We start from the raw sequence: 20,812 nt of genomic DNA, 5'->3' as shown, positions 1-20,812 counted from the left end.
AGCTCACCTTCATCCAAAGACTCTTCATTTACTGTCATGAATGACAAAGAAAAGCAGAGTATCCTCACATTTAAGGAAGATGTTTAATAATCCTTTTATCATCTCCTCCCTCCCTGTTGATGGAAAGTCAGGTGAAGTTTCCTCAAAACATTTCTGGAGCTTCACAGTAAAACAGCGTCGCAGCGTTCTCCTCAACAACTGAAGTATCTGGAGACAAACACTGACCAAACACACTGTGTACAACGGGTCGATCGATTATCAGAACCAATATTCAGCATTTGTCCGTATAATTAATTTATAAGATTTGATTGCCAATGAAATAAATCTAAATATGCTCCATACTGCTCTAGATATGTAATCTACAAAGTAACTAGTCTCTCTGGAAGTATAAAGTAGCAGAAAATGCAAATACTCAAGTAAAGTACCTCAAAACTGTACTTCACTACAGTAACTGAGTAAATCTACTCAGTTACATTCCATCATTGATTACGGCCCATTAGTAAATATGTTTCTGGGGATTCCCACTCAGCTCCTGAACGATGAATCTGCATTAAAGCAAAACATGAGGAAAGTGTAGAAACACTTTCATTCAGCTGTGTTGACTCTTCACTGTGTGTCTGTGTGTCAGTGTGTCTGTGTGTGCCACTGTGTGTCAGTGTGTGTGTCTGTGTGTGTGTGTCACTGTGTGTGTCAGTGTGTGTCTGTGTGTGTGTCACTGTGTGTGCCACTGTGTGTCTGTGTGTGTCAGCGTGTGTCTGTGTGTGTGCTGCTGCAGCCTGAACACAGGCAGCTGTCAGCAGGGAAACACTGCCCTCTGCTGGACACTCAGAGAAGGTGCAGCTGCAGCCTCAGAGTTAAGTTAGTTAAGAGAAAAATAGTTGGTATATTGTATAAAAGTTCTTAAACATTATTACAAGTATGTGTGTACGTATTGTGCTTAATTTAAAGTATATTTAAAATGCACTTTAAAAAAAGTCTACTTCATAAATAGAAGTCAGTAAGTTCAACTTCAGTGTACGCCACTAAAAGTAAATATACTAACTCTGCAAGTCTTAAAGTGAACTTCTTACACAAAATTACAAATACTTTTACTCGTAATCACGTGTACTTTAAGAAAGCAAACTAACAGTGTATTACAAAGTACTTCTCTTCATTATACGTGTTTAAGTACACTTAAAAACTGCAGGTTAAAGTTGCCTCTGCTGACTTTTTCCTTATTAACTTGTCAAACACCTGAGCTCATTAGTTTTATTTCTACAGCCTCGACTAACACCAACCGTCTAAACATCTAAACTGACGTCTTAAAGCTGCAGGGAGCATTTTATGACCAGCAGGAGGCAGAAAGACGACAAACAAGTTAACAGCACTGACGTTGTTCCTGTGGAGGTTTCTGTCTGCTCACCTGTCGAACATACGACCAGTAACCACTGAACCTCTCAGCCGTGGTTTGGTTTGATGAAAAGCTCTCTGCAAACTAAATATCACACTTTCCCACCAGTTATTAGTCACTTTTAGCTCTCGGAGTAGCTGTATACCATTCAATCGTTTTAGTTTAGAGGGTTCGCCTGTTCTCTAGTCCTCCTTTATATTATTTCAAGACGCTGTTTCAACAGTTGTGTGCACGAAAACACTGGATATGGGACATTTCTCAGCTGTGATAGAGGCAACAAGAACAAATACTCATGATTAGACATCAGGATAATTTCCAGCCATGTCTTTGGCAACAAAACTGGACACTTTTGACGAGATGTCGGGACATTTTCAAGTTGTTTGTGGCAACAAAACTGGACACTTTGACGTCAAGATGTTATCCAGACGTGATTATAGCAACAAAATCGAATGTTCCTGCTGAGATGTCAGGATATTATGAATCTGATATTTTTAATCAGACATCAGGACATTTCCAGCTGTATTTGGGGCAAAAAAACAGATATTATTGACGATATATTGAGACATTTTCCAGACGTGTTTGTGCAAATAAAACTGCATATTTTTGACAACACGACGGGACATTTTCCAGCAGCACATTCATCACAACTTTAAAATAATAAAAGAAAAACCAACAACGTTTATTTTTCTTGGTTTTATTGCAACAACAATGGTGCCAAAAAATTGCACAGTTTGCCCATTTACAATGACATCAGATAATAAAAACGTGAGAAATATAAAAACATCAAAGCAATCCATTTTGACACGGGAACGCTGAAAACCTGAGGAGAAAACACTCGTCCACACTCGAGCCTCACCACACAATAGAAATGAAAGAAACTAGCGTCAGACGTGGTTCTTGTTTTCTTTCACCTGCCCGGTTCTGTTCGCTAACAAAAGCTCTAACTAGTTCTGCACGACACGGACCAGCTAGCAGGAGGTTACAGGTTTTAAAGTCACTCTAGGCAGAAGCAGAATAAAGAAACTGATACGGTTACCAGACTTTGAAGCACTTATAGACAGTTGAGACATTTAATGTGATTTTTACTTCCCTACCACCGATCAACACTGGAACAGATCCGGTTTCATCACTAAACGAACCGATAAGAAGATTTTCACAGCCATCTTTCAATCAAAACCACCGACATTAAAAAACACTCAGGTTGTGATAACTTTTCAACGATGACCGGCTTTGTTTATGAATTTTATAATTTCATTGAGGTCAATGTTGGTTTTCATTTCTGTTCCCTCTGCTGTGTTTTGTAGGACAGTTAATGCCAGACGTCTGCGCTCCGGACATCAGAACCAGCGGTCGATCAATCAGAAAAGCAGCTGAAGCGTTTTTGCAGCTGCACTCGTTTTAAAAAAACGTTTTTCATTTAAAGTGATCAATTCAAGCAGACGCAGCGGACGATCAGTTTCTCTGAGTGTGCTTTGATTTGAATGTTAAACAGCTCGTAAAACAGGGAGAGTGATAAAAAGGAGAGAAATCTGTGATGAGCTGTGGATTTGATCATCGTATCTGCTGCACGTGCACATTTGATTGACAAGATAATTAAAAAACATGATGCCAGAAACAGTCAGAGATGTAATCAACAGAGAGAAAATCCCTCTGATGACATGCAGGACGTTACAAAACGGTCATTTAAAGGGAAACTCCACCAATTTTACACATTGAAGTGTGTTTACAGATCAGACAGAGTAGCATCAGGTCTTCTGTGGCTCGCATGTAATCTGATAAATTCCCTCCAGTGATGTCACTCAGTGGTTAAATTGCATTGTGGGTAATGTAGGCACCAGGTTTTTAAAAGGAAGAAGAACGTGTGGAATAAAAAAGATGATATCTCTTATTCTGCTGTATCCATCTTTTGTTTTTGAACTCTACATAACGAATGAAGTGCAATGCGCCTACATTACCCACAATGCAACTTAGCTGCTAAGTGACATCACGGGACGGATTTTTGATCAGATTACAAAAGACGAACAAAAGACTTCATACGACTTTTACTACGCAGTCAAACTCCCCAAGACCTGTAAACACTTTACTGAGTTACCTTCAACTGTCTGAATCATTTCTGACACATGATGTGAAGATCCCCTCGTCTGAACTCAAACTTTGTAGTCAGTTATAAAATAAATGAATACTGTCGATGGTGGAGACATTTTTCACTGCTGCACATCAACAGGCGAGCAGCAGGACCACAGTCTGTTACACCGGTTTTAAAATGGCAGTGTTCAAAGATCAAGACTTTATTAAATACAGAACTTAAACTGGACGTTTCCAAGGAACGTCTCAGACAAAGAAATATGTTTAAGCTGATTTTATGTCTTCCTGTAAAATATCCCAATTCAGACAAAACACACAAAACGTCGCCTCGTTCCAAAAAACATCACCTCGTCTGAGAAAACGTCACATTTTTCCCCTCAAAGTGTGAAAGAAAAACCATCGTGTGTAACTCTGCAACTACGACACGATCACAGTGAACACCGATATAAACCACGTTTACATTTATATAAAAAACAAAACTCTCCTTCGTCTAATTTGTTCTACAAAGTCGAGTGAACGCCACCACTTCACGACGAGGCGGACGATGTGCATCTCAAAGCGCTAGAAAACTGCACCAGACAGAAAGCTGATCACTTACACCACACACACGCACGCACACACGCACACACACACACGCACACAAGGAACAACAGCGGGCGTCTCTGCAGAAGATGTTAACGTGTGTTTGTGGAGTGATTTGGTCCCTAATGATCTTTAGTATCTCGTTATTATAAAGTCACGCAAACTAAAAAACAAACGACGGTGTTGAATAAATATTCTTGTGAGTACAGGACCAGTGAAGGACTCTCACATTCACCGCAGGCCCTTCGTCATTTAGCCGACACTCTGCTGCCGAGGACCGAATGGTTTTCAAACTGACAGGCGGAGGAAGCAGAAAGGCACAGCAGCTGCTTCTGACGTGAGGATGTGACAGAGCGATAAGACACATTTAAACACAAAGAGGCAGATAATATACAAAAAATGAGAAATTTTAAAGGAAATCTGGTTCAGCTGGAAGATTTTAGCAACAGAAAATATAAATCTCTTGTCTCTAGTTGATTGTTTCATTATTAGTGATTCATAAAACACATTTGTGAAACTAACCAGCTTAAAAAAATGATAATAATAATAATTGGCAACAAAATCTGAGGTGAAAACAACTCAGCACACTCGAACACACACACACACACACACACACACACACCTCACAGGAAACAGGTTTCATCACAATAATCATCATCATGACGGTTTGAAGCAATCGTGGCAGAGTTTTCCATCCGGTTTCCTCCATTTATATCCAACAGCTTCATGATATCAAATATTACATTGTGTTTTATAAACAGGATAAAGTCTGGTCGTATTCTGTATTTCTCTTTCTGCCAACAGTGTTTAAGTTACGGGTTTGGTGAGCGTTCAACGAGACGACGTCACTAACGAGACTGTTGGCTGCGAAGTGTTTATAATGACGTATTTTCACGGTCTGATATTTTAGTTTGATGACAAACTGAGACTTTATTGACTTTAAATTATCTTGTGTGATTCATGACACAATTCAAACAGGACCAATAAATTGTTTGTCTCTCCACATATTTTTTCTGAAGGTCCCATGAGGTCCACCAGGAGGGATGTGACTTCACCTCTCTACAGAGCTGTGAAGGCATTTTCCTTCACACATTGTAGTTTCTTTTGACTCAGTCCCACAAACACCATCGTTCTACCAACAATAGTCACAAGAGCACTAAATTCTGATTCATCTGCATCTGAAAATATTCCCTAACAAATGTTGGTCAAGTTTGAGTAACATCTGTTAAAACTACAGTGCCCAGATGTTTCAGGAAATTGTTTCACCTTTTAAAAAAAATAAAGTTAGTATTTGGGAGCAGATTTGAAAGTCTTCAGCAGGAACCACTGAGCTCGGGGCTGAATACAGTCGACAGGGTGAGGAAGTCAAAATAACACATCGTTGGCTTTTGTTGACAGAAAGAAAAATATAGAAGACGAACTCCAGTCTCGTCCTCAAGTCGTTTTAAAAAGGTTCAAATCTGGAAAACACGAGACGTGTTCTTATATATTAAGAAAAAATAAACATTCAAAAGGTCACAATATGTTTTTGTTGTTCTAACTTCAGTACTTGCTGCTCTGCTCCATGTGTGGCCGACTTTAATTTGATTAAGGACACGTGATCAGTTTTAAATTAAAATGTATTTAAAACAAACTAAATTAAGACAAAAGGTGACGAGCTGCTCGGTCGTAAATATTTACCTGTACACCCGCCGTCAGCGTAGCTAACCGTGCTTTCCCCCCGAAACAGCAGCAGTGCAAAGAAAGAAAATTATAATCACAATACAGGGTTTAAAATATCCGTTAAGAGCTTAAAGCTTGAATCTTTAATCGTACTGTAAATGTGTATCAGCTGTAATACTGAACAGACGTCCCGTAATCCTTCACTGAACATAAATCCGAGGCTTACAGAAAGTAAATAATCTGCTTTTAAACATCACCGAGAACAACGTACAGCGTCTGTGTCAAAGTACCAACAACAACAAGTGATTATAGTCGTTATGAGTCCAGAACATAAAGAACTGAGTGATTATTAATGATTCAGCTCATCGTCAGATGTTAATTTTGTCAGTTTAGCATATTTATCCCAATCACCTCATTAACTTCTGCTGTAATCCTCTTTAACCAGTTTACACCTGAACGTGAGCCTCATGGTAAATTCTGCATAATGTTCACTTCAACAGCATCAATTCTGTTTGTATGAACAAGTTTCTTCTGCTTTCCTTTTATAAATCATAAATCCGGTTTAAGTCACTATAAATTTGCTTCTACTTTGCTGTTCTCGCAGTCAAAATCAAGCTTCAGTCACTGAAACCAAATTTCAAATTAAAAGCCGAGGAGGATTACGCTCTCTAACCCACCGGGAGGCTTTTAATTTGAAATATCTGTGCAGGAAGTTTCATGAACAGTTTCACACAGAACAGCAAAATAGGAAAACAAATCAGAAATGATGAGTGAGCGTAGTATTTCTGCAAAAAAGAGAAACTCGGCAGACCGTTGATGATAACATGACTGTGTTGTTACTGATGGGAGCGGTAACGTGTGTTGTGATCAGAGGAAAGTGTCGACATGTTTCCTTTGCTGCTTTTCTCTTTGACTTCTTGGCTCGTTTAATTCAAGTACGAGAATATTTAAGCTGTTATTTCCGACCACGCGACTATTAGATGCTTATTTTAGACCAGCCCCTCGGCCTGCTGCTCATTTAACAGTCACTGTCGCCTTAGTGAGCGGATGAGAGGGTGAGTATATGTCACAAGGCGATGCAGGAAAGAGAAAGACGAAAGAGATTTATGTGTCACCTTTAAATGAACACTGCTCTCAGCCTGAACACACTATGGAAGTTGTTTCACATGACTATGATGGACTGGATCAGAGTTTTCTCATTCCTTCATTTGCCGTCTGTCATCGTTCTGTATCGAACACAACATTTACACCTGGTGTTAAAATGTTACCTGTATCTGGAGACGTTATCTGGATAATAGAGGATCCAGTCTGGCTTGTGAATGAACCCCTGGTGTTTTTAGTGTGTTCTCATTATTCTCAATGAGATCTGATTTCTGTCCTCCAGAGCACAACACCTGTGTGTGAGTTATTTGAGCTGGTGGTTAATCAGCTCCAGACTCCCTTAAAAAAATCACAGTTTTAAGAGTTGTTGAGTTTTGGGAAAAATGTATAAACTTTTTGAAATGTTCTCCAAACAAATTCTTATTTATTTGTCCCATTTTGTAAATTCGGCAAATGTAATGCATCAAGTTTTTCCTTTCTTTGTATAAAAATAGTGTCAGTTTGTGAAAGTGAACTAAAAAACATGTAAGAGATGCTTTTATCTTGATTTAATAGTGTTTTCTTTCTGTGATTGATAATACAAAGGGTATTATCTGCCTACTGGGGCTATATTTAGATAAAAATCTGTTTATATTATAATTTTAAACAAAACAATGAGGAATCTAAACAGGCAGAATATAACCTTGACGGGTGTAAAATGTGCAAGAGAAAATCAGGTTAAAAGTTATTCTACGTCTATTTTAGTTGGAAAATATATTTCAGTATTTAACAGTTGTTCCAGACTTTGTGCGTCTCCTCTTCTGTCTTCCATTTTGAATTTATGATGCCATGTCATTCAAGATACAAGGATGATAATCAACTGGAGTTGTGGATAAGGCTTCGGTGGTGGGGACATAAAAATGGCTTCCAAGTATCTGACAACTGTAGATGACACCATGAATAAAAGAGCAAATCATGAATATGTGTTTTTCCTTAATTCCTTATCCAGATAACGTGTCCGTTCGCATTTTAACACCAGGTGTAAACAGGTGTTTGAGTGATTAAGGGGAGGATGTAAACATGATTCCTTTGGGTTTCTCCGATGGGATGAAAGCCACTGGTCGTGTGGCTGCGACAGTCAACAGTAAAGACGACACACAGCTTTACGTCATCGCTAAGCAGTAGGCAGTGTAGGAGTTTACAGCGCAGTGACCACAGTGAACAATGCCACTGAAGACACTGGAAAACAACAGAAATAAGAACAGTAACACCCTGTTGTGAACCTCTAGTATCAGTAGCTTCACTGGTTGTGGAGTTGTCGCTCCTTGAAGGCAGAGCTATAGATATACAGAGTAAGGCAAACTTGGTTTCAGGTCGATCCTTCGGAGCCATATTTGCACCAAATGTTCCAAGGCCGTTACATCCTCTCTCTTTTAAAACGTAGTGTAACCACCATGGAGCTTTTAGTGCTAACATCGAGCAGACAGTTCCCCAAAGCTATGTATGTCTATGGCTCTGCTCCATGGCAGCTGGACCCGAGGACGTCTCCTCGAGACGGATCAACCAGCTTCAGAGAGTAAAGCTTCATCTAGAGAAAAGGCTTGTTATGGTGGAGATGTGGACTGAGACCAGTCAGGTACCGTCAGAGCAGACAACACAAGGCCAGGGGGACGAGCGCCGCCAACAGGAAGTAGGTGACTCTGTAGAGGTGGAGTGGAGAGAAGGTCACCATGGCGACGGCCAGGGGGAGAGGGAGGCAGGTAGTCAGATGCAGGAGTTTACTGGAGGAGATGAAGAGGAAGTTAAAGCAGAGTTCCCAGAAAATATAGTTATTATATGAGTCAGTCTCTGTGTTGGTGATGACGTGTTCTCACCTGTGGCTGAGTGTTAAAGTGTTGCAGTTAATAAGCAGCGTGTACACGACAATTACAGGCACAATGTGTGGCCAACAAGGGTCTGGATCCAACTGGGTGGAGTACCTGCAGACGACCAAACACAAGTTAAACAGGCGTGCTCAAAACGTTTACCACTGCACTAACTAATGTATTTTAATAGGGGTGGGCAAAGCTTCGATCACGGTATATGTAATTTCATATCATAGTAACATTATATATTTGACCTCATAATGTCAAAACTACAATTTTTTTCACATTCTGTTTATAATTTTAGTCCATTTTTTTACGTTTTCAACTAATTTCTTACATTTTGCCCCTTTAATCTTCCACACAAACAAAATCAACTGCCTCACATAACATAAAACCTGAATTGAAATCAGAAGACTCAAAAGTGAAACCAACATCTTTCAAAATGTAAACTTCAGTCAGTGTAAAACACAAAATAACACACAATGTTGGTGCTTCACAGCCACAAACTGTAATCACCTGAGGATGTGCTGAGCAGTCCTGCTGCCTGTATCACGTTGCCTGGCACTGAGGCAGCTGGACTATCGAGATCACGTGAGAATCCAGCTCAGATTTGCCACATTATAAATAGCAGAGACACATTTCTACTGTCATGTCACCCAACCCTGTGTTTCAGCATTTGTCATTCTGGGATCAAACCATCCTGGAAACATAATCTTCTTGATATGATATCGATTTCAGACAGATATATTATGCAGATGACCATGAATTAAATTTAAAATTAAGGGATTAGTCTGTTTTTAGTTCTGTTTCATAAACAGATCAGAGGTCATGATCAGACAGAGCAACACTGGAGCTGTATTCATGAACAGTTTAAGGACCCATTAATGGAGCTGTCTGTGTTAAATGTGCCAACTTGTATCTCGAGGACTTTGAGAAGACTTTGGTACGTTATATTTGATATTTGACAACTTATATACACTTTAAAATTGAGGCTGTTGTAAGGAGAAGAAGAAGAGTGCTGCTCTGTTTTTGTCATAGATGACATAAAAATAAATTATAGATTAAAAAGTCAGTCGTTGTTCCTTCATCTCCACAGCCTCTGCGCTGCACCGTGGGGATCACAGCGTGCTCTCTTAGCTGATTAGAGCTGCAGCCTGTCGGGATGAAAACATCTCAGGTCTAACTGGAAAATTGACCCAGACTCCATTTGCATAATTGGTCTGAACAAATCAGGTACTTAACTGCTGCTGCGGCCGCTCTGTTTATGTACATGTAGACATATTTCTTAACAGACGCATGGCACTAATTAGCATTCTTAATAAACACAGCCGTGCAGGTGCTTTCACTCTCACACGCTCTTTGCTTTAATACTGTACCTCAGGTTGCGCATCCAGTGGATGAGTGACGGTGCGATGAGCATGAGAGGAAGCGTGAGGAGCGCTGACAGGCAGAGGTGCAGCTGTAAGTCGTCCCTCACCTCTTGCAGAGCGCACTCAGACAGCAGGGGGGCGCCGTTACATTCTTTAGGCTTGCTTAAGGACTCAGCGTCGACTTTGCCGTTCTCAGTGTCTTTGTGCTTCCCCGGTGCCTGAAAGGATGACGGAAAACTTGAAGTGATTTCAGCTTGAATTTGAGAAGAATCAAAGTGTAATGTTGTGAAAGATGCTGATTGGAGAAGACTAAAACTGAAAATCTTACCAGATTCAGCATGTGACTCAAAGATCGTTCTGTCATTTGTAGCCTTAGTACCTGAACATGCAAACAAACACAGTGTGAAGGGATCGAACAGACTCAATTACTTAATTAGTGATGCTACTCTGTAAAATGACTGGAAAGGGCTTCATTCATTCATTCATTCAAAAAAGTCACAGTTTTTTATGATACCAGCTCTTTAAACACAAATATTTTCTGGTTTCTTTCTTCCACTATGACCGAAAACTGAATATCTTTGGTCTCGTCTTCAAAACAAGACATTTGAAGACGTCATCTTGGGCTTTGCGCAACACTGGTTACCATCTTCTAGACCAAACATCTAATCGAATAATTGAGAAAATAATCTACAAATAAATCTACACCGAAAATAATCATTAAGCTCTATTTATGTGTATTAGTACGTCCTTAAACTCACCCTGTAAAGGTGAAGCAGGAAGGCTACAAACATTGACAGCGCTCCACACGACGTCCCGCCGATAACAGTCAGACACAGAGTGATGAGGAGCTGCGTCCGCGGTCGCAGAGTGCCACAGTCTCTGGAGACGGACGGTCTGAAGACAAAACAGAAAATAAGAGTCAGAACATTATATTTAAAGGAAGCTTCACATCACATACCTCAATGTTTAACTGTTCAGCCTTACCTGTGCAGTGGAGCTAAAATGAGTGAGACCAGTCGCATCATGAGACGTAGGAGAGCGCTGCCCCAGTATGCAACAGCTGCCCCGAAGATGTAAAGCAGAGGGGACAGGAAGTGGGGCCACTCTTCAGCTGGGACCAAGTCCTCGTTAAATGTTGCATCAGGGGTGGTCGGAGGGAGGGAATCCATGAGGGGCAGGCAAAGAACCGACCAGACCTCCTGAAACCAGCTACAGCTGAGGGAGGGAGGAGGAAGAGGGGGAAGAAAATTAGAAAGGAAATCATGTGGTGTTTCAGGATATTCGAATATTTTTATCAACTGTAAAAACAGGTGGAATATTTCTCATGCAATTGTCAATTTTGAGATTTTGGGCTGTTTTTTCTTCTTCTTTCAGACTAGTGGAAAGAAAACACACAAAACACATATTCAGGTGTAATAACTTGATGAAGGCTTTGAGATGCAACTAAAAGCTCTTAATAGTCAAAAAGAGTTGACATAGTTACAATTATTTCTTATCAAACTGCTGTTTCCAAGATCAAGAATGAATTTCCACGTTTTCGAAGCGTACCTTAGTAAGATGTGCAGAATATAAACGGGCAGATTGACTTTATGCGGCTGCAGGCCTTTGCCCACCACCTGGCTCATGTCTGCAGCTCTCCTCGTCTTCAAGATGGTGGACAGCTGCCCCCCGCAGGCCAGGAGGAGGGTTACAGCTGTGTACACCGGCACCATGGGACCGCAGAACCTCAGGATCTGTCAGAGAAGATAACATAAGATAAGACGGATCTTTATTTATCCTGAAGGAAAATCTTGTGCCAGAGTTTGCTCAAAATAAAGGTAACATAGGAATACATTTTAAAAATAAATACGACACAGTATTAGATAGATTAATAGATACATTTAGTATCAAGTAAACTGGAACAAAACTTTTCTTTTAAGTTTCCTTTTGAGGGAATGTTGGAGGAAAAAACAGGATAAGAAAGTCGTACCTGTCCGAGCACTCTGGGTAATGAAGTCCTTACTGACACCTGAAGTTAAAAATCAGAAGACATCAGAACATATCATCTATTTAACGTCACATTTTAACCTCCTTATTGATGATTAAAAAAAAAAAACATTTGTCATAATGAATTCATACCTTATACTGGCAGTTGGGGGCAGTGTGGAGCTGAAGGAGGACACCTGAGCTGTTGTCTGGACGACTTGTGTGGAGCATCCCTGAGATCTCAGTCACTGACGGCACACTGTGGACGGAGGCCAGAAACAGTGAGCGTGACACGTGAAAGTGCCAGAATAAGAAACAACGGACCAGAACTCACCTGACTGTGGTTAAAGAATCCTCTCGAAACCACGGCACATTTATTCTGTACACGTTGGGAAGTCTGTCTGCAGACAGACAGAGATTATTATATACTTTAAACATGCGCACACGAGCCTGACTGTGTATCACAAGACAAACTTACCTTTGTGAACTTTACACTGGCTTGCAACAGTAATCCTGAAAGCCTGATAGACCTGAAGACACAGAGCAGCTCAGATGTTAGAGACGGAACAGGATCAGAGGTACTGAGTGAAACCTGGTGAAGTCATGAGAGCTACCTGGTGAAAGTGCTGCAGCTTGATGGTGTGAAGAAGCCCAGACGAGTTGACCGTAACATCGCTGACAGTCAAACCTGAAAAACAACAGTCGCTGTGAAGGAATCTGTTTTTACTTCTTCTAGATTTTAAAGATAAAAGTGTCAACAGGAAGACAACTCACCGAAGGACAAGACATGCGGCACCGGGACAGACAGAGTCTGAGATTCTTGTCTCTGCCACTCGCACTCCACCGTGAACTGTTGACCAGATTAACATTGTAATGCCAACTCTATAATTAACATGATTGATAAACTGAGATTAATCTTTTCCTCGGCTTCTTTGTCCGTCTGCTCTTTGCTGGGTTGTCTCAAAGACTTTTTAAAGCAGTTTCATTTCTGATAACACGAGCACTGGTTGGGCTTTAATCGCCATCAAATCTGGATGATGTTGGCATGAAGTGTAATAACTTTTCAAGATTTGAATTTGTTATTACATTAGTTTATAACCAAATACACACAAAACTACAGACATTCCCGTCATCCTCAGCTGTACTTTGCTAATTAAAAGATACATAGTGAAGTTATAAAGTACATTTTTGACATAACCTCCTTCACATCAGCATGTCAGCCAGAAAAATCAATACAACAGCGTACACCAGGATGCTGGGATAGACACTACTTCGTTTACAAAATACAATAAACAACAATGCATGTAGCTGCATCTGATTCACTCACTGCAGCAACATGTGAAATGTGTGGTTTGCTCCTTGTTGTTGTTAATGTAATTTGTAAATCAAGTTATGTCAATCCAAGGATCCTGCTGTATGTTGGAATATTGATTGTTTCTGGTCGACTGTGCACCCAGGAGAGCAGCACTGCTGTGCAGAGGCAAGACCAGCAAAACAGACAGACAGAAAACAGAAAGAGGAGGAGAGAAGAGTCTCATCATCAGAGAGTCTCAGCTACCTGTTTGCCGTTGAGGTTGGAGGCCGAAACCACCAGATGAGTCACTGAAGACAAATCACTGAGACTGAGAATCAGGACCTGAGGAGGAGAACAGACAGCTGTGATCAGCCTGCAGCAGCTTGGACTGGACTGGACCGCGTCTCTTTACAGGATAATTACCTTGTACGGAGGCAGAAGCTCGGTTCCCATGGACAGATCCACCGCATGCACACTGGGAATTCAAGGAGCATGAATGAAGAGTAAAAAACAGTTTTATCATCTAAAATGATCACGGAAAAACCAGGAAAACTTAACTGAGTAAACAGGAGGTGGTCTTACCATGAAGAACCGTTCCTGTGCGTGCAGCCGTAGACCCAGCTGGTCATCTCCTGTTGGACATAACAACAAATCAGTATCACCTTTTTCTTCAAGTCAAGAATACTCTGGTTTCTGCTTTACTGAATATGTGGCTTTTCATACTTACGTGTGAGCTGCCATTTCATTCTACTACATTCACAAATATAAATCTATATGAATCACTCATGAATTACAGATATGGGTGGTGATTCAGAAGTCTGGAAACTCACCAGGTTGTTGCTCCGGCAGTAGAAATGGCTGTAAGCTTTCCTGCGACTCGACAGGGCAAACAGGAAGTATTTGACCTGTCCTTCCTGTGGACGGAGAGCAACACTGAGGATAACTGGTACATTTATATTTCTGTCCGTATCAGGGTTGTTTTTCTTCATAAATCATCGATGCATTTATTGACTGTATGTACGGAGCTCCTTTATTATATTGGGACAAAGTCTGGTACCTTTGGTGTGCTGTAGGCCAGACGCAGCGTGTTCACTTCACTCCAAGCTTCAGGAAAATCTGGAGAACAAAAGGAACAAGAGAAAACACAAGAAGCATGTGAGTGATTCAGTTGGACAGTTTTCACCATTTTCTGACATTTTATAGTCCAAAAAACTAATAAATTAATTAAGAGAACAATCGAGAATATCATTAACTGTTGCAGCCCTAAATCTCTCTGTATATTTCAGCCTCTCTGTGGTGAGCTGTTTCTCTCTCACCTAAGATGGAGATGGAGGTGTCTTGCGTGTCTCCCACCATCCTGACAGGGTGTCTGATGAAGTGATGGTTCAGTACTGACAGTTTCTTCTCTGGGTTTTCTGTGAACTAATAAAAACACACTGCTTAGCTTGAAAACAGATGACATGTGTTTGCAGATGTAATATTTCATGAGGTCGTCCCCCGAGGCTCTAGTGCAATAACATCTTTCTTCTACCTTCATATTTCTTCACAGAAAAGATTAATTTTAAAACACGTTTGTTGTTCTGACCTGTCTGGTTTCAGGATTAATGAGGTCGAAGAACGCCCTGACAGTCGCAAGAACAAGCTCTTTGCACCTGGAACACAAACACACTTCATCTTAGTAACCTGCATGATATTTAAATACAATATTCGACTGAAACATAAAGCCGTGTTCTCACCAAACGATGGACAGATGGTCAGTCGACACCCAGGTCCTGGGAACTGCAGTTGCCTTGAACATAGAAACATAATGTGAAGAGCAGTGCAGGATCAAACACACTTTACAGAATCCTTCAGCACTAAATATCTAAGAACTTAAATTACCGTCTACCGAGAAACCAACAGAGCAAAAAATAAAATTTTAAGAGTCCTGTGAGTAGAAATGAAGGTAAAGTTCCTCAGTTCTTAAAAAACCTTCCTGGAGAAGTTCCTGCAGTGGTGGAGGGGCTCAATAACTCGGTCAAGTGCCTCTTAACCAGTTCACAAACAACACTTACCACCAGTGACAACTTATTGGGGTCTCCTGGAGGACAAGACAGGGACGTCAGGCCGGAGCGGACCTGGTAGTCACGGTAACCACCTCCAACAGACAGCACTGTGACGTTCCTGAACTTGTTGGCCTGGTTCTGCCACTTCTGTCTCACTGCAGCGTAGAAATCTACACAGAGCAAAGATTTCACATTTACCCGAATCTATATTTTACATTACAGATATGACACTGGAAAGTTCTTTCTATATTTCTGTATACAAACAAGTACCAATAAAATCGAGTGCGAGAGTTCCCCTTACCCAGCAGGTACGGGTCCAGGGCCAGCACTGGAGCCAGGTGAGGGGAGGCCTGGGTGATGATGAGGCTGACCAGGTTGGTGTTGAAACGGGGCAGAGTGTAGAGCGCCCGGGCCACCACTCCACCCATCGAGTGACCGACAACCACCACACTCTGAGGAGGCGTCTTCAGGTGCTGGAGGGAGGAGAGACAGAAGAAAAGAGAGTGTTAAACCTCTCAAAGCATTATACGTATACGTAGTTTTTGAGTCTGTTGTGTTTGATCCTTAAATAAATTAAGTCTGCAAGGTTTTTGTGACTGATGCAACAGCTCCTGCAAATTATTTGACAAAATTGGAGCTTTGTTAGTCGTCTCATGCTGCTTTTACTGCTAAAAAAAGCTGGCATTCATCCTAAACCACCTCTGTAGCTGTGTTTGCAACTGCATATTTAACAGGTTTAATCCATGTTGTGTATTGACAATTATCCCTGCAGGTTGACAGACATATAAATATTTAATAGACACTACAATATTTACCGTGTATTATCTGAGCATTTTAGGAATTTTAGTTTACTCTGCTGTTGCTGTGTCAACTTCTTTTACGACAGCATAGTGTACAAGCCAGAGGGATTACTTAAATGTAGAGGTGATGAAATGTGTTTGATGTGTATCCCCCGCACTGTAACACAACTCCACCAGCAACATCCGTCATCTGGTATAAGTAACCCTGTCTGAGGAGCGGATGATATTTGAGGCCTGACCTTGTAGAGCCTCAGGATGGCCTTAATGCTCTCGTGCAGGAAGTGCGTCTGCCGGAACAAACTGCCGCCGTACAGGGCCACCAGCTCCTCGTTGAAGTCCACGGTGAACACGTTGAAGTGGAGACCTCCCTCCATGTTTTCGGCCTTCCTCAAGGCCACGGAGCCCAGAGAGCGAGCTGCGAGAAGAGGGTGAAATCATAGAGATGTGGAGTCAATGCGGGTCCTAATCTAATCACCAACATATGCTCAGTTTTAATATCTATTAATGCACAGCTCATGTGTGAAAATCATGTTTTTATATTTTGAATTATTGATCAGAGTTCATCTAATGAATCTGATCCTCGGGCAGCTCCTCATGACCCACAAAGAAAACTCTCACTTTGCTGCTAAAAAATCATTTCATTTACATCGACTGTAACATTTTCCTGTATGAGAGAAACACGGCAGCAACAGTCTGATCTAATCTGACGCCAGTGCTTCATCAAGCTGATAAAAATACATCAGCTCCAAGAGTCTAAATGTAGGACAAGAAATGTTGAGGAATAGTGAACACGGACCATCATCGCAAACATCACAGCGTTACTGTAAATGTGTTTGTATTCAGAAGAGTAAAAGTGTGGGTGTTTTCCTCCTACACACCACTGATAACAAGAACAGACAGCTAGAAGGATCTGATGAAGGATCTGTGTCATTCAGAGCATCACTGAGTTATTAGTGAGAGAGAATATCAGGTCAGCAGAAGGTTCCAGGTGTTAGGATGTCTTCTTCTTAGTGTCAACAACATGTAGCTTACATTTTTTTAAAGAGGCGATGCCATTTCCTGAAAATTTGGGTATGAGGAATGTACAATATTCTCCTTTTTTGACTGCTGTCACTTGTGTCACCGGCTCGTGACATCCCTGCCATCACTTTGTAATGTAGGAAAAGATGCTTTAATCCATTATTAGTTCCACTATGGGGAAATTTACAGCAAAGGTGATTAAAGTACTCAGAATGGGACGATATAAATATTTCATTTTCTGGCCAAAATAATCGTGATTTATTATATTATCATTATAATCATCAAAATATGCTTAAGACACTTACATTTTTTAAATTTAAATCTTAGGATTGTTCATTATCGAGCTGTACAGCTTTTTCAAGTCACTCGTGAGGATATTCACGATTGTCCCGATAATGAAAATTCACCCTGATACACTTACACTAAGTGATTTTGTTGTAATTTGTCTTACATTGTCCGATCCTTAGTAAGTACTGAAACACTGTTATCCTTTCCTGAGCACAAAAGTGGAAATAAACAACAACAAAAAGAAAAACCAACAGTATCGGATATCAGCAAAATTGCTGTTTTAAACATCAGTACTAGTTTTGGCCCAGTATTTCACAATGAGGACATCCCTACTGGACAATGCAGCTCTTAGCTAATGTTACTTAATCAGGTGGAAATACTGATTTGTTGGGGACTATTTTCAGCTGAGGATTAACACAAATGTGGTGCTTTAGTGAGTATTTATAGCAGCAGGACGGTGTACGTGGGATTGAGTCAAGATAAACAAGAGAGTGTGTTCACGATAATGAAGGAACATGAAGAAGATGATATATCAAGCTGTGGATACACACACAGTTCTGGTTGTGGTTTTGGTCTTTTAATGGGATTTGTTAACAATAAGAGATAAAGAATGTCAACAGCCTTTTCTCATAAGTAGATAGTGGATAACTCTGGGTATACGTGTGAAGAACCTTTTCACAACAAGCAAAAATACACAACATAAAACAAACAATCTGTGGAAACTTGATTCTCCTCCAACATATTCTGTCTTAAAATAACCAAAGCTTGTCTGCAATACTGTGAAGGACGATCCAGTCTGCCTGCAGCTCAGGTAGAGACTAATCAACAAAAAGCATGAAGCCACACATTAACGTCCTCAAACAACCTCAGTACATCCACTTAATGGAAAAAGCCAGTTCCTCCTGCTCGTGCAGCTGAGTAACGCTCACTTGCCTCGTTTTCTCTCGTTTGCTGGTTGCTGAGTTAAATGCTAACACTTAAACACATCTCTGAACAATCTTTATCAACCCTCCGTTAATGTTGCTCTCTTACCTTGTTTATAACTGCCTGCATTCCCAGGCAGGAAGAGCACAGGGGCACCGGTGAGTTTGAGCGCTCTGGTCTCCTGAGCGTACAGACCTTCTCCGTACAGGTAGAGGCCGTACGCTGGGTAGAGTCTGGCCACGCGACGAGGAAGAGCCACGCGCTGTCAACACAACACATTAATCCATGTCAGAGGAGGTCAAGTCCCAAAATCGTGTAAACAGTCTCACTATAGAGCCAAATAAAGAAACTGCAGCAGTGAGAAAGTTACTGTACAGCCGGCAGACAACACCTCCACCTCACCTGTACTATTACTTATATGCATGAAGTAATAAGAAGTTAAATGTCTGGTATAGCTGACGGTTCATGTATCTCCTAAAGTTTATAAAAGGCAGCTGAACATGTTCTGTAAGTGTAAGATTACATAGTATTGGGTAGTATTGATTAATGCTGAAAAATTGGTTGAGTGGGAGAAATGTATCTGAAACAATTTTCTTAAATCGATGAATAATTTCTAGTAAAGAAAGCCGCTGTTTTTTTGTTTTTTTTTACTGTTGATTTGTTTGTTTGTTTGTCAGCAGAATTTAAAATTAAAAACTGACTACATTTCCGTGAAACTGGAGGATGGAGGATGGGTCTCTGTCCCTTTGGCTTGGATTGGAATAAAGAAACGGATCCAGGATGTTTTTTTCCTCACTTCCACAGCTGTGATACGACTTTTCCCCTCGTGTCCCGTTCTGCTTGTAAAAAAACGTCCACACCAGAGACAACGTGTGTGGCTCATGTCTACACTGCGTTGCTCTACACAGGTGCAGCAGTTCGGCGTTATGAGCGAGACAACAGTGTGTTTGTTGTTGTTTTTCTCTGTTTTTACTGGCTGCTCATAAAACAACTATAAAAGGTGCATACCACCACCTACTGTGTGTAGCTGCTGCACGTGTGAAGTCAACAAAAGCTATTTGGCTTTTGTATTATCAGCTGTAATTTCTTTATCTGCCGATGACCGATAATGTAAATGTGTCATTATCGGGCCATTCCAGTCCACTTTGCTAAAACCTTTTATATTAAAGGAGAGACGATTGAGCTGCATCACAGTATAATAACTATTGATTACCATGATTTCACATTATGATTTGTCACACTAATCTATCAAATCTGACTTTTTCTCCCCTTACTTTAACTATTTAACCCTTTAAAGACCATATTTTCTCTCTCATCTGCCCTCCAGCTGTGGCTCAATAGATCCTGTCCATTAACAACACAAACAAAGCAGATGTTTTCTTCAGATCCATGGGGCTCTTTCTATCCTTCCTCTTATATATCACAACAGAAAGGGCTGTCTGCTGTATGGTCGATGCCCATACATTATGTTGCCTCCAGCTGTGCTCCACTTCTGGACAGATGAGCACATTAAAGCAGGAGGAGGACGACCTACATTACATTACAATACCAACATTTTTATGTTTTCACCTGACCTGTAGCCTCTGAACAACACATGAAGCTGATCTGCTGAGAGGATTCAAGGATTCATAAGCTGATTTATGGTTTTACAACCTGGCTAATTTTGGCTAATCTGATCCCTCAGCGTGTAGGCACACCTCCCCGACACACAGGTGAGTCTGTGCTAGCATGAATCTGACGTTAGCCGTTAGGTGTCAGGAAACAGCTTCAAGAAAAGGGGGATAATTAATGTTTCCTGGTCAGGTTTAAACAAAATGTGCTTCGCGGTGTTGAAAATGATTTAGCAGGATACAGTAACGTTAGCATGTGCTAACCAACACGGTACGCTACCAGCTAGTTTGTGGTAATAGTACGAGGTGTTGGGGGAAATAATTAGCCGTGCTACTCACTCGGTACTCCGGGTATTCAAACATGTAGGTCATACTGCATCTGTTCTCCTCGAAGCCAGTCAGCAACTCCCGCAGGCCGACCGCCAGCAGCCCCACGGCGAACACGTAAAAGGCCACAGCGGCGAGTTTCATGGTTCGGTTCGGACTCTGTGTTTCGGACATCACGGCAGTTTCATGTCCATGTTGCGGTGCTCATCCCGTGCGTCCCGCAGACTCCACACAGGTTGTCTCTCACTCTCACCGGCTGCTGGAGCCTCCTCACAACAGGAACCACTCACTCCACAAACACCGCTGATTGGCAGAGCTCTCGGCCAATGGGAGGAGGGACCGTTAGGAAACGGACCAATGGGAGAGCAGGAATAGAGTGACAAAGCAATATATTAGGAAATGCTAATTTTAGCTGCTTTTGCTAACTTTGATTTGTTTGTTATTGTATTTTCTCCTCTTTTTACTTTTATTATTATTATCAGTATTAAATCTTGATGACTTTCAT

The 20,812-nt window shown here is 41.1% G+C and overlaps 1 protein-coding gene across 1 annotated transcript; it reads right to left on the bottom strand.

The window, feature by feature from the left end:
- Positions 1 to 2,067: 2,067 nt before the first annotated feature.
- LOC311262594 (GPI inositol-deacylase-like) lies at positions 2,068 to 20,578 on the bottom strand. Its single transcript, XM_084362122.1, has 26 exons — positions 20,320 to 20,578; positions 18,479 to 18,632; positions 16,378 to 16,553; positions 15,640 to 15,811; positions 15,348 to 15,508; positions 15,030 to 15,082; positions 14,879 to 14,945; positions 14,610 to 14,715; positions 14,351 to 14,409; positions 14,124 to 14,207; positions 13,876 to 13,925; positions 13,717 to 13,768; positions 13,558 to 13,635; positions 12,774 to 12,849; positions 12,614 to 12,687; positions 12,478 to 12,529; positions 12,334 to 12,400; positions 12,153 to 12,258; positions 12,004 to 12,042; positions 11,583 to 11,767; positions 11,019 to 11,249; positions 10,793 to 10,928; positions 10,363 to 10,413; positions 10,041 to 10,252; positions 8,674 to 8,778; positions 2,068 to 8,580 (listed from the first exon to the last, which is right to left on the bottom strand). Exons 1-26 carry the CDS (start codon positions 20,479 to 20,481, stop codon positions 8,442 to 8,444), a joined length of 2,847 nt encoding a protein of 948 aa, XP_084218248.1. The 5' UTR covers positions 20,482 to 20,578; the 3' UTR covers positions 2,068 to 8,441.
- Positions 20,579 to 20,812: the final 234 nt, after the last annotated feature.

Source organism: Pagrus pagrus (assembly GCF_965226575.1).
Source record: "Pagrus pagrus genome assembly, chromosome: 9".
Classification (NCBI taxonomy): Eukaryota; Metazoa; Chordata; class Actinopteri; order Spariformes; family Sparidae; genus Pagrus; species Pagrus pagrus.
Note: the sequence above shows the minus strand (reverse complement) of the source record. Positions and strands in the feature narration are given on the sequence as shown.

Bases quoted from the DNA above. Each gene is read 5' to 3' on its own strand.
- LOC311262594 (XM_084362122.1), bottom strand. From the start codon at position 20,481: ATGTCCGAAACACAGAGTCCGAACCGAACCATGAAACTCGCCGCTGTG. The intron at 11,768-12,003 runs GTACGACTTTCT...CTTCTCTGACAG, and splicing joins TACCCAGAGTGCTCGGACAG to ATCCTGAGGTTCTGCGGTCC. The intron at 10,929-11,018 runs GTAAGGCTGAAC...TTTTGTCTTCAG, and splicing joins ATTTTAGCTCCACTGCACAG to ACCGTCCGTCTCCAGAGACT.